The sequence below is a fragment of the Heteronotia binoei genome, chromosome 1, assembly GCF_032191835.1.
Source record: "Heteronotia binoei isolate CCM8104 ecotype False Entrance Well chromosome 1, APGP_CSIRO_Hbin_v1, whole genome shotgun sequence".
Taxonomy (NCBI): Eukaryota; Metazoa; Chordata; class Lepidosauria; order Squamata; family Gekkonidae; genus Heteronotia; species Heteronotia binoei.
In genome coordinates, this window is record NC_083223.1 from 215,482,515 (window position 1) to 215,496,832 (window position 14,318).

The window sequence follows — 14,318 nt, forward strand, 5'->3', positions numbered from 1 at the left end:
ATTTTCCTAATTAGATCCACTGACTTATGCAAGCTGCCAAATTCTTTTTAAACACCCTAAATATAGCAAGCAAGCCACATTAACACCACTGCCAGGAAAGACCATGGAAAAAGTGTGCATATGCAGCCATCTTGAGCGTGTGAATTTGAAAGCAAAGCCCCACAGGTTGCAATGGGATTCAAACACATGTAACTGAGTAGCAACTTCAGCCAACAAATACACAGTTGTAAGAAAATATTAACCACCTTTTATTCATTTGTAGCAACTAAGGATTTGAGTATGTAATGATTTTTCCGAAAAAGTCATTTATCACATTCTGATCAGCAAAAATAGGGAATTTTTTTTAAAAAATGAAAGCATGCAATTGCTAAGACATTTCTAAAAACTTGCTGTTAACAAAAGAGTCAATATTTATAGCTATGTTTTCATGTGAAACCCATGGCACCAGCATCAAAAGTTGAACATAACTCTAAGAAACCAGTTCCTGTTTAACTTGGAAGAGAACAAGAGACTTTATGGCTGAAGTATATTGCTGGTCACTTCTCTATACTCAAGAGCTTTGCAATAGTACAAGCACAGCTGTTAGCCAGTTGAAAACATGTGCTGGAAGACAATGGGCAAATAAAAATATTAGCATTAGCTCCATGGCACTGCACACTGGACAGCATTAAGCTGATCATCAGTACACTTACAAGTCATTTGTTCCAGTCTAAAATGTTAAAAATCCAGCCTCTACAAATGTATTGAATTTCCGGACCTCCCCCTGCCTATACCTCCCACCCACCCCCATAAGGTTGAAAGAGGGGGGAAATGCACGCTGCACATGTCATTCTCCAAGGGTGGAACCTGGTTTGGTTGAAACCATATGGGAAAGGGAAAAGGTCATCAATTAAAAACAGAAATCTAATAAATCCAAAATATTTCCAAATGAAATACTTGTGGTAAGCTAATTTCTTGTAAACACTGCAGTCCGTTCTCTTGAACAGTCCCAGATGGTGTGCTAGCCTTCGAAGTCTTTTTTTTTAAAAAAAAGGTTTTTAAAAAGGAGCCCTGAATGAACATAATTCTGTCATGCAGCCTGTGGGGAACATGATATCCTCAGTCAATCAATATGTTCGCTGTCTAAAATTGCAGACCATAAAAGCTTTACTAAAATGGCAATTTCATCAGGTCTCACCTTGCCGCTTGCCAAATGAAAAACACACAAGTGGAAGCGAATCTGAAGTAAGAGAATTCTAAATGTTTAATGGATGTACATACAGCCTCTCTCCCTTAAATGGAAGACTCCCCACACATGCATGGCTTGGATACCAGAGATAGATAACACACGAAAGTGACTGCTATCAGTCTTAAAAAAAAATATTCTTCCTTTCTTTAAATGGATAAATAGTCATTAAAGTGTTCTAAAAATCAAAAATTCATAAATGCTGGGCTGCATTCTTTATTTCCAAAGCCTTATTCTGGTGTGAGCAGTCTATGAATCTTCCCCCAAACATATTTACCATTAAAACAACTTTTTATGTGAATTACACAACAGTTAAGCCAATTTTTATTTTTTAAATCCTAAAATTTTAAGCACAGGTACTGTCAGCATCTAGTGAACACTTTTTATCATCTGTCTATAAACAACACATCAACATTATTTACTATACAACACAAATGGGGACCACAGAATGCTGTAATAGTTTTTCCCACATGGGAACAGACCTGTGTAGCTTCCCCATTGCTGCTGTAATTACTGACACAGTGCAACAGCAATGGAAATTTCATATGGCAGGTTTCCTGACGGTTCCATGCCCCAGTCCCTGGCAGCAGCCATACAACCCTCCATAAGAACATAAGAAGAGCCCTGCTGGATCAGACCTATGGCTCATTTAGTCCAGCATCCTGTCTCACAGTGGCCAACCAGGTGGAGGGCCAACAACAGGCCACAGAGGCCAAGGCCTTCCTCTGATGTTACCTCCTGGTTCTGAGATTCAGAGGTTTAGTGCCTCTGGATGTGCAGGTTCCCCTCAGTCATCATGGTCAATAGCCACTGATAGAACTATACTCCATGAATCTGATCCCATTTTTAAAGCTGTTTATTCTTGTGGCCATCACTACATCCTCTGACAGCACATTCCACACTTCAATCACTCTGTGTAAAGCAGTACAAGAAATAAAAGGTAGTTTTAACATTTTAAGAATCTTCAAAAAAAACTTATAACTATAGTAAAATAAAGATAAGGAAAAAACCGTTTGCTATGATTATTATCCATCTTCATTATAATCCTTTAGGCCTCAATCCTTGTCATAAAAATAAAATTGAAGAAATATAAGTTCCCATACTCTCACTTCAACTATCTTCTTGGCTTGACTTCGCGAACGAAGATTTAAGAAAGGTGCAGTGGTCCACGTCTGCTGCAGGCTCGCTGGTGGCTGACAAGACCAATGTGGGACAGGCAAGTCCGGCCACAGTGGCTGCAGGGAAAAGTCTGATTTAGGGTTGGTGCTGTAGCAGTGCGATTCTTCCTCAATCTCCTTTTGTCCTCAAGACCAGCTATGCGTGCGTTCTCAAAAGAAGAGACAGTCTGGTGGATGGTGTGCCTCCATGCTTTGCGATCTGAGGCTAGGTCAGACCACTGGTGATGGTTGATGCGACAGGTGCCAAGGGATTTCTTCAAGGACTCTTTGTACCTCTTCTTTGGTGCCCCTCTATTTCGATGGCCGGTGGAGAGTTCGCCATACAGGGCAATCTTGGGAAGGCGGCGGTTTTCCATCCTAGAAATATGCCCTGCCCAGCGCAGCTGCGTCTTCAACAGCAGTGCCTCGATGCTGGTAACCTCCGCCCGCTTGAGAACTTCAGTGTTGGTCACAAAGTCACTCCAGTGGATGTTGAGGATGGTGCGAAGGCAGCGCTGATGAAAGCGCTCAAGGAGTCGCAGGTGATGACGGTATAAAACCCACGATTCGGAGCCGTAGATGAGGGTTGTCATCACAACCGCTTTGTAAACATTGATCTTTGTGCCTTTTTTCAGATGCTTGCTGCTCCACACTCTTTTGTGCAGTCGGCCAAATGCACGGTTTGCCTTTGCCAGCCTGTTGTCGATCTCCTTGTCGATCTTAGCATCTGAGGAGATGATGCACCCCAGGTAGCTGAACTGCTGGACTGTCTTCAGAACTGATTCACCCACAGTGATGCAGGGAGGGTGATAATCTTCCTGGGGTGCAGGCTGGTGGAGAACTTCTGTCTTCTTCAGACTAACTTCTAGGCCGAATAGCTTGGCAGCCTCTGCAAAGCAGGACGTCATATGCTGCAGAGCTGATACCGAGTGGGAGACGAGTGCAGCATCATCAGCAAACAGTAGCTCTCGGATGAGTTTTTCCATTGTCTTGGAGTGGGCCTTTAGTCGCCTCAGGTTGAACAGGCTGCCATCGGTGCGATAGCGGATGTAGACACCATCGTCATCATCTAGATCTACTGCGGCTCTTTGAAGCATCATGCTAAAGAAGATCATAAAGAGAGTTGGCGCGAGAACGCAGCCTTGCTTTACACCTGTGCCTATTGGGAAGGTCTCCGAGAGGTCGTTGCAGTGTCTGACTTTGCCTCGTTGGTCTTCGTGTAGCTGGATGATCATACTGAGGAACCTTGGGGGACATCCTAAACGTTCCAAGATTTGCCACAGGCCTTTCCTGCTAACGGTATCGAAAGCTTTGGTAAGGTCGACAAAAGTCACATACAGAGCCTTGTTTTGTTCCCTGCATTTCTCTTGGAGCTGCCTGAGAACAAATACCATGTCGGTGGTGCTCCTGTTAGCTCTGAAGCCGCACTGGCTCTCTGGGAGGAGTTCTTCTGCAATGGCGGGCACCAGTCTGTTCAGGAGTATTCTGGCAAGGATTTTGCCTGCGATGGAGAGCAGGGTTATCCCCCGGTAGTTGGAGCAGTCTGACTTTTCTCCTTTGTTCTTGTATAGGGTGATGATGATTGCATCGCGAAAGTCCTGTGGTAATTTGCCTTGTTCCCAGCAGGTGACAAGTACTTTGTGAAGTGTGCTATGTAGTATTGTGCCCCCATGCTTCCAGATCTCTGGTGGAATTCCATCAACTCCTGCTGCCTTGCCACTTTTCAGTTGCTTGATGGCTTTAACAGTCTCTTCTAGAGTGGGGATCTCATCCAACTCTGTTTTCACTGGTTGAAGTGGGGTGAGGTGAATTGCTGAATCTTGAACTACGCAGTTGGCACTGAAGAGAACCTGAAAATACTCCGACCACCGGTTCAATATGGATGCCTTGTCTGTGAGGAGCACTTGGCCGTCTGCACTACGCAAGGGACTCTGAGTCTGATATGATGGACCATATACTGCCTTCAGGGCTTCGTAGAACCCACTTAAATCACCAGTGTCTGCACACAGCTGGGTTCTCTCAGCAAGCTTGGTCCACCACTTGTTCTGAATGTCTCGAAGCTTGCACTGGAGGTTGCTACATACAGCGCGAAAGGTTGCTTTTTTCCCAGGACAGGAGGGCTGAGCAAGATGTGCTTGGTAGGCAGATCTCTTTTTCGCCAGTAAATCTTGGATCTCTTGATTGTTCTCATCAAACCAGTCCTTGTTCTTCCTTGTGGAGAACCCGAGGACTTCTTCAGAGATCTGCAGGACGGTAGTTTTTAGGTGTTCCCAGAGTGCTTCTGGAGAAGGGTCTGTGGGGCAACTGGGGTCCTCAATTCTTGACTGGAGTTTTGCCTGGAAGGCAGCTTTAACTTCGGCTGACTGGAGACTGCCAACCTGAAACTTCCTCCGAGGGATACCTCCTCTCCTGGGTGTGGGTTTAAAGTGAAGACGGAGATTGCAGCGTACAAGATGATGATCCGTATGACATTCTGCACTGGGCATTACTCGGGTGTGTAAGACATCTCGAAGGTCTCTCTGGCGCACCAGAATGTAGTCGATAAGGTGCCAGTGCTTGGACTGTGGGTGCATCCAGGTTGTCTTCAGACTGTTCTTCTGCTGGAAGATAGTGTTGGTGATGGTGAGCTGGTGCTCCATGCAGAATTCTAGCAGGAGGCGCCCGTTGTCATTGCAGTTGCCAGTGCCGTGTTTGCCAAGTACTCCTTTCCAGGCTTCCGAGTCTTTACCTACTCTGGCATTGAAGTTGCCAAGGATGATCACCTTGTCCTCTGTAGGGGTCTTCCGTACGAGGTTGTGTAGATCAGCATAGAACTTGTTCTTTTCTGCAGGATCTGCTTGAAGGGTTGGGGCATACACACTGAAGAGTGTTGCATGCTGCTTGTTTTGGAGGCACATGGACATGATGCGATCTGAGTGACCTGTTGGCAGGTTTTCGAGTTTGGAGGCAATGGAGTTCCTGACCATGAAGCCAACGCCAGAAAGGCGGCTCTCAGCCTTTGACTTACCCGACCAGTAGAGGGTATAGCCAGCACCGTGTTCTTGAAGACTACCTTCCTCAGGGAAACGGACCTCACTGAGAGCTGCTATGTCGATATTCAACCTGAGAAGTTCATGGGCAACTAGAGCAGAGTGTCGTTCAGGGCGACCACTGTCTACTGTGTCAAGCATGGTTCTGATGTTCCAACACGCAAGCTTTAGTCTTTGCACACTTTGTGAGGCAGGTGCATGCCTTTTCTTTGTTGTTATTTTTTGACCGCAAGTAAGGATGCCCGTTGACCGTGGCTAGCCAACTGGGGTGGAGGAGACGAGCTTTGTTTAGGCCACCTTTTCTAGGCCCCTCTCCGTGTGGAACAAGCAGTGCTGTCCCTAGATAAGGCTGCTTGGTCGTTCAGGGTGCTGCCGAAAAATGCTTTCGTCTCCGGGTTAGCATCAGGCAACCAATACCCTGAACCGCCTACATGCAGGATCGGGACTGCGGCTTCCAGTGGCACCTTCCACCTGCCGTTTCGCCCCTTGCCCATCGCTGCAGGACTTGATGCGTTGTGGGTTGTGTATGTGGATATGCCCTTCAGGCCTGCGCAGAGGAATTTTTTAGGTGAAGCCCAGTGTGCGCGGTACTGGCTCCACCCTTTCACCTGGGGGTCATCTGCCATGGCCCAGTAAGCCGGGACGCCGGCAGCGAGTCCTCCAGGTGGTAGGTGTTACATTAACGAGCTCTATCTGCCCGGGTTTGATGTTCGAGTTTTCCTTCTCTTAGGCTGGCAAGGTTGGTGGGCCCAGCCTGCCCATCCGGTTATACCGCTGGACAATTCGGTCGCACTATGACGTAGCAAACTCTGTGAAAAATGGGGGGGACCAGCGAGAAGGTGTTGCTACGGATGCAGTAATGCAGGAGAGGCCATTGCAGTGACCATCTGCCAGGCATAGCCAGACAGTGACCACGCGGCATTCACTACACCGGGAGAGAAGAGGCTATGTATTGCGCATACACTTTCCCTGGGGGGGTAGGATACCCAGAGGGAGCCCACCCCCACCCCCCCTTTGTATGATCTTAGAGAGCCAATAACTGGCAAATATAAAAATCAGCACACTGGAGAAAATTAAATGAAATTAATATGAACATGTGAACTGGCTTTCTTGAGCTATCATACAAGTATTAATACAAAAATGTAATCTTTGTCTGGCAAACCAGGCCATTAGAGTTTGGAGTAGTGTTTGGAATGTATATGAACTGGCCACCTATTGGATAGAGTTCTTGATGATGCAAATACCTGCACTATTTTGTAACTTAACCCTTAAATCTCCATGTCTCTCTGACATCTGTGAGTAACACTTATATTTAATGTATTTGATACATTCTGCTTCGTTTCTAATTACACTATCTTCCTAAAATAATAGGATGTAAATTGATGCCACTATTATTTTAACATTCAGCCAATTCTGCGAACCTTCAAAGAGCCTTCCCACCAAAGAAATGACCAAAGAGAGCAAAGATACAATAAACAAAAATGGTAGTATATAAGGAGAAACAATGAAATGACAACAGGGTAACACAGGCAGCAAAATGATCACAATTAAAACACAAACACCACCACTGTTTTAATCAGTAACTGAAAAAAGATATTAAAATATACCAAACTGTGTATCAGGTTCTCTGAATTCCCAGATTTCATTTTTTAAAAAGTAAGTCTTTAGTTCCCTTGGGTGAGGAAATATGGCTTTTCCCTTTTACCCCAGCAACAAAAGAGGTTTGAGACTTACTTTTGGTGTATTTTATAACATTAAATTGCTGATTTAAAAATAAATAAATAAACAAACAGTAGCTGGAGAGGAAATGGCTGCTGCATGAAATGGCTGCTGCTGGAAACATTCCCACCCATATGCCAGCTTTACTGTGATATTTTCCAAAATTCTGCAGCAAAGCAGGTTGGGAAAGATGAAAATCTGCATAAACCCTGGGTGGTGCACAAATGTGCCACAATGCTGCAGGGAAGCAGGGACTTCCTAACAGCATCAAACTGTTTCAAATAATCAAGAATTCAATAGTAGAGAATATTAAACTTTCATACCTGCTCTTCTGTTATTAGCACATCTGAAGGATCAGGAACAGCTTGCAAAGGCAGAAGTTGACACAACTTGCCTAAAAGTAATGATATCTCCTTCATACTTCGCCAGCAACATACTAGCACCATCTGAGCTGTTACATCACATGTTTGCTGTTCTCCACCTTGAAAGGTAAAACACTATGTGTGAAGGAAGAGTGAACACAAAAAAGGTATAGGATCAAACCCTAAAAATACTTTTGATAAAAATATAGAAGTAACATTAAGTAACAAATGGATGGGCACATTGTCCATGGACATGGTACACTGTCAGAATGGTCAAGTTGTCTATCTAGGATTGCATTAAAACATGTACAATAATAATGATGATACATTGCTATTATTGTACATGCTTTAATGCAATCCTTGGCACCAACCATTAAGCTTATCTTAGGGAGAAAGGCTGGGAAAGATGTCTGCTGGAGAGTCTAAAAAAACATTCCCATTTGGAACAGACACACTTGGCTGGATGGAACCATGGTCTAACGTGAGGTCAATTTATCTTGAGGTAGGGTGGGGTACAAGAAGAGGTAGTCCCAAGGACCAGCCTCAATTTTCAAAGCCAGTGATTATTTGTACGTCAACAACCAAAATATGAAAGGACAACTGCCTATTCTTCCAAAGAGATATGACAAGAAGAGCTGTGTAGCTAAGTTCTCTCAAGTCTGGGGCTATAAAAGCAGTCTTTAGCAAGATACATGTGGCTATATACAAGGACCCACAGTCTCTCTCTACTTCTGAAAAGATGACTAAGCTGTCAGGCCTGACACTTCAAGTCAACTTATGAAGCCTAGATTCAGCCTCCTCAGGGAACAAGCAGTCAGAATGCCATTGCTTATCATCCCCACTGATCAGGAGCTTCTTGAGGGCATCAGACTCCATTAAGCATTGTACACACAGGCATAGGACTAGGAATTTGTGGTTATATCCCTGTACTGCCTTTTTATATATGCCACAAAAACTTTTACCAGGTATGAACTGCCCTTGCTGAATCAGGGCAATAGTGGTAACTGACAGGACAATTCCTTCCTCTGCCAAACCAAAACCCTACAGACCTGTGTGCCTCTGAACAACCCCAGCCTTCCGTTTTTGCCCAGCTTTGCAAGGAATTAGGGTCCATGACGTCTGTCATTGTTGTTTTGACTTAGGGCATGTACATCATTATCTATAAACATAAAACTGGTTTCATGTCAGGAAACCCCAGCTCCCTCATTTGTTTTGACTGGGTGAGACTGCACTCCATCAGCAATTGGATAATGAAGCCTCCGTCACCAGACTGGCTTTTCTATTGGCTCTACTCAGCATCACCCACCCACTGTAGACTGAGATACTCCCCCAACTGCCAAAACAAAACTTGCCTCAGACAGAGACACATCTCTGCTGCTTCACCACTATCTTCTGCAACCTTTGGCTTTCCTATTGGCTCTACTCAGTGTCACCTGCCCACTATAGACTGCCAAACGCTCCCCCAAGTCGCGAAAATGAACTTGCCTCAGACGGAGACACATCTCCACTGCTTTTCCAGCATTTCCTGTGACCATCTATGGCAAAAATTTGGCTCCTTCCACTTCACAGCAAAAAAGGCACAAAGCCGCTCTGAAGCCCAAGTTTGAGGCCTTCAGCTCCTGTAGCCAAACTTTAACATGGCTGCCAGCAACAGCCCTCTGCCCCAAGCTTACCCAAGGCCTGGCCCTGCTGGGTGTGTTTCCTGCCCCCTGGGAAGTGCTAGTCAGAGTCTGTTGCTAGACAACCCAGGCTACTTTTCTCAGTAAAGGGAGAGGCCTCAGGCAAATAGAATGGCATACAGTCCACCCTCTAAAAGCAGTGATTTTCTCCAGAATGGGGAGAGAGATGTGTTGTCTGTAGTTCAAGGCACCTCAGGGTGCCTTGATGCTACTAGCAATTTCCTCCCCAGGAACCACTGTTGCCAATCTCCAGGTGAGGGCTGGAGATCACTCAGAACTACTCTCCAGATGACAGACCATCAGCTCCCCTGGAGATGGGGGACAGAGTGAGTGGGAAGACAGCAAGCCTGGGGGGCATTAACTCAGAGGCCTTTAGTAGTTGTTGGGGAATTCCTAAGGTGTTGCTACAGGCCTCTGAGGGAGAGGCCTTGCCTCCTGAGGAAAAACTGTTGCCAATCCCCAGGTGAGGGCGGAAGATCACTCAGAATTACAACTGTTCTCCAGATGGAAGAGATCAGCTCCCCTTGATGTGGGGGAGGGGAGGGCCTTTATTTGGGTGGGTGGAAAGATAGCAAGAGTGGGGAGGCACTAACCCAGAGGCCTTCCGTGATACCTTTCCAGGTTGGTGGGAAATTCCTGGAGATTCTGTGGTGGTGTTTGAGGAAGGCATACAAGTTAGGGCTTCAGAGTGGGGTCTGTCAGATACAGGTTCTTGCTGTGGAAGCTGAGTGACTTTGGACCAATCACAGACTTCCAGCCTAACCTGCCTCACAGGGTTGTTGTTCAGATCAAAGGGGGAGAGGACAATGATGTAAGCTACTTTGGCCCCACACACACACAGTGAAGAAAGACTTCTTTTCCTACGTAGAGGCCGCAGGGAGGGGGAAGGAAATGTAAACCTGAAGTCAGAGGGGCAGGTAAAGGGATGGCTCCACCTGGGGTTAGCTATCCTACACCTGGCTGCTTGCTACTGTTCAGCAGCAGCCCCCCTATGACAGCCACTTTGGCATTGGAGTTAAGGCTTCAGAGTGGGATCTGCCAGACCCACCTTCTTGCAATGGAAGCTGACTGGGTGATTTTGAACCAGTCACAGACTCCCAGCCTAACCTGCCTCACAAGGTTGTTCAGATCACATCAGGGGGAAAGGAGAATGATGTAAACTGCTTTGATCCCCTCCATTGTGAAGAAATACTGTTATTTTCCTGTGTAGCGGCTGAAGAGAGGAGGAAGGCAATGGAAACCTGCAGTTAGATACACAGATAAAGGGAAGAAGCCAGGGTTGCCAACTTCAGGTTAGAAAATTCCTGGCGATTTAAGGGGTGGGGCCTGGAGAGGGTGGGACCTTAGACAAGTAAAATGCCATCTCCTCCTGGGGAACTACTGTTGCCAATCTCCAGGTGAGGGCTGGAGATCATTCAGTATTACAACTGCTCTCCAGGTAGCAGAGATTAGCTCCCCTTGAGGTGGGGAGGGAGTGAATGCCTTCACTTGGGTGGGTGGGAAGACAGCAAGGGTGAGGGGCACTCTTTTTAGAGCCTGTTGTATTTTTTCTCCACTACGGGCCTTATTCCTATATATCATAATTCTTTTGTGGGGTGGCCAATGGAGCTCTCCCATTCATTTAGGGGTGCATTCCATGCACTCCAGAAACCATTGACTGATCATAGTTCAGTCAGAGTCCCTCGCCTCCCACTGGCTGACTCCCCTGCCCCCTCCTACTCTGGCCCAAGAACGTTGAACAAACTACCAAAAGCAGTCTTACCTCAGAGACAGACACATCTCCTATTCTCCTCTGTGTCCTCTCTGTCAACTGGCCTCAGAAAGGACTGCTACTATACTGCAGCTTCACAAAAGGTTTTGTGGCTGCCACCAGCAACAGACCTCTGCCGCCTTATCAATGGCCCACAAAGATTGCCTGCCAATACAGACAACCTCCAAAGGCCTCTGAAATAAGCCAGGGAGCTGTCCAACATTTCCTGTCTATAAAAAAAATAAGGCCAGAACAGCTCTTCTTCAAAAACAGCAAGTGATTTAAAACAAAACACACACAAGTTCAACAACATCCCACTTATATACACTCCAGACATTGCCTCCAGCCCATCATCTTTTAATAAGTATATGCAATGTTAGCGTCCCAAAAATCAGCCAATCCAAATGTTCGTTTAAGGCCCAATCAGGACAGTTCCCTCCAAAACAGTCTCTTTCCTGATTGGCCAAAGCTTAGTGTTCTTAGTAGCCTAGCTGAAGACTCAAACTCTGGCAAGACACAGTACAATATACAACACTGTCTTTACTGCCTTTTTCCTGTCACTCCCTGTCTCCCTCCTCGCTTCAGCTTCATCCCATTATGGTCAGCTGAGGAGATAGGGTTGCCAACTCCAGATTGGGAAATTCCTTGAGATTTGAGAGGTGGAGCCTGGGGACAGTTGAGTGTGAGGAAAGGTGGGGCCTCAGACAGGTACAAAGCCACACTCAAAACCAGCCATTTCCTCCTGGGGAGCCACTGTTGCCAATCTCCAGGTGAGGGCTGGAGATCACTCAGAATTACAACTGCTCTCCAGATGGCAGAGATCAGCTCCCCTTGAGGAGCGGGAGGGGAGTGAATGCCTTCACTTGGGTGGGTGAGAAGACAGCAAGGGTGGGTGTGGCACTCGCCCAGAGCCTCCTTCTAGAGCCCTTTGTATTCACAACGAGCCTTACTCCTAGTTTTGTTTATAAAAGCAGATGTAAAGAACTGTTTCATGGATCTACAAAATTCTACCCATAATTAGGAAAGTTGAAATACTTCAACTTGGGTGTGCTGGCATGAAGTATACAAATGTGCATGTATCCAGTTGAAGAATTTGAAAGTGCTGAAAGGGTTAATACAGCTTTTGCTATGGAAACATAATGAATAATGAAGATTAATATTTGTAATTGAATTCATATCAGGACAGAAGGAAGAGAGAAGAGAAAATTCACATTCCCAGCATTTTACTTACTTTAGAAACACAGACTATGATATCTTAAGGCCACAGGTGTGTGAAATTCAACTACACCACCTAGTGGTCTTTTTAGGTGAGCAACAATAAAAATGTAATCACATGCAGATTTTATTAAACTAAAAGCCCCATCAATTCTTTACCATTGGGTCAATGCACCAGTGACAATGCAATAATGTGGACTTTATTACTATATCAGAATATAAATAATACACCATATAATTTCAGAATCTTCCTACTATGAACAGGAGGCACAGGTCAAAACAGTAAAACAGAGATGTTCCTCCAGGCCTATGGCTGAGGAGAGGAACAGCTCACACTATGGCTTTCATTGTGGCCTCGTCCATGAGTGGTCCCTTATCCGCCCAACGTAGGGAGAGAAGCACAATTTTATGCCATCGTTAAATCTTCTTGTTTTTATTGTAAATAGAAATTAATTATTCTGTGTATTTTAACCTGTTGTGCCCCACCCTGAGCCCTTCCTGGAAGGGTCGTCTATATATTTAATAAATGATAATAATAAGCCTATCATAAATTGAGGTGAAGAGAATTTTGGCAAGTAAAATTATAATTTCAGATCTGTACAAAATCTCTATGTTCTGCGGTGATTATTTCAACTCTCAGTTCATTAAAAATTCTTTAGAATTATTAGAACTGTAGCTATATTGATAATTGTAATTAAAAGCTGTCAGAATGCAACTGACAACCTTGCTTTATAACGATTTCCTATTACAGCTACATCATCAAGACATAAATGGAAGCAACCTGTTCTGTGGTATCTAGGCCTAGCAAACATCTAATACCTTTCAGTCCTCACTCCACCAATTCAACCATCCATCTGCTATAGGAAGAGCATTCAGCAGGCAAGCAAGACAGACAAACCATCGTAACTGGGATTGTAGTCAAACAGCTTAACGTATTTGGCTGTTAAACAGTCAAAAACAACATGCCCACAGGGGACCTGAAAAGATCCATGCAACTACAAGCCTGTTAGAACCTAGTCACATGTGACTTTAGGGATAGGCTGGCCCACCAACAGGAAAGCTCACAAGACGCCAGTTTCCAACCTCGCCTTTCTTGGGAAGGAAACTGAACATGTGATTGCAACATTGCTTGCAGCATTTCAAGATAACATTAAAAATTTTAGATCCTTTCAAGTCTTGTCTCCAATCTACTAGTGGAACTTGAAATACCTTCCTGTTTCAAGTAAACCTTGACAAGGTAATATCTGTCTTGGCCTTATTAGACCTTTCAGCAGCATTTGATATGGTTGACTCTGAAGTTCCATTCATCTCCCTGAGGAAAAGACAAGGTGTTCATGTTTTTCTCTCTCTCTCTCCCTCCCCCCCCCCCTCCATCCTTAGAAACCGCGTTAAGAGCCCAGAGGGACTTATGGATCCTTAACTTTCTTTCAAATGTCCAAGACCAACTACAGGTGCTTTTACCCATTTTTATCTAGGACCCTTTTTTGAACAATGGGATATACCAATTTTCATGCATACTTTCATAAACTTGTACAGTAATCTGTACACTTGAAGAGTCTCTGGAAGCTGAAGAATAGTTTCACTTTCCAGCATTTGTATGGCCAGTGGAAGCTGTTGCTTGCTGGAATTGTATCCTTGCAAATAAAGGGTTGACACTTTGAGCTGGCTTGTCTCTGCTGAATGGACCTGAGGACCGATGCCTAGTGAGTATTCTATCCTGGGAACCCACAGCCAAAGGGGAATATTACACTGGAGAACCATTGCCAATCTGAGTAGACATGGGTGGGGGGGAGAAGCTTGCAATGCTCAGCCATTTCATGTTTTCCTAAGCTCAGAGCATTTTATATTTTTAGTTTCCACTGTGATCCTTATGCTTTTTCTGGATGTTTTATTTTAAAACTTGCATTGCCAATTCCCACTATTTGCCTCCTTTTTCATTTTAAACAAAATATTTCAAGAGTTTTAAGCATGTTTGTATTTGAAGTAAAAATAATAATATCTTTGTGTTTGTATGTATCCTTTATAAAGTTTATATCTCTGCTACCTGGCATTACATTTTATTATATGTTTGGCCTAGCCCCACAAAGTCTCATTTATGTCAGATCCGCCTCTTGCAACAAATTAGTTCGAAGTCCTTGTAACAAAGGATGACTGTAACAAGCCATTATAGTTTTAGTGGTTA

At 44.7% G+C, this 14,318-nt stretch overlaps 1 protein-coding gene across 3 annotated transcripts in view; it reads right to left on the minus strand.

The window, feature by feature from the left end:
- Positions 1-14,318, minus strand: part of THADA (THADA armadillo repeat containing) — a 313,338-nt gene that overhangs the window by 247,413 nt on the left and 51,607 nt on the right. For all 3 annotated transcript variants that reach the window (XM_060247508.1, XM_060247518.1, XM_060247527.1), the window contains exon 21: positions 7,454-7,611. In XM_060247508.1, the coding sequence (XP_060103491.1) occupies positions 7,454-7,611 (158 nt within the window). The remainder of the gene's footprint in view (positions 1-7,453; positions 7,612-14,318) is intronic.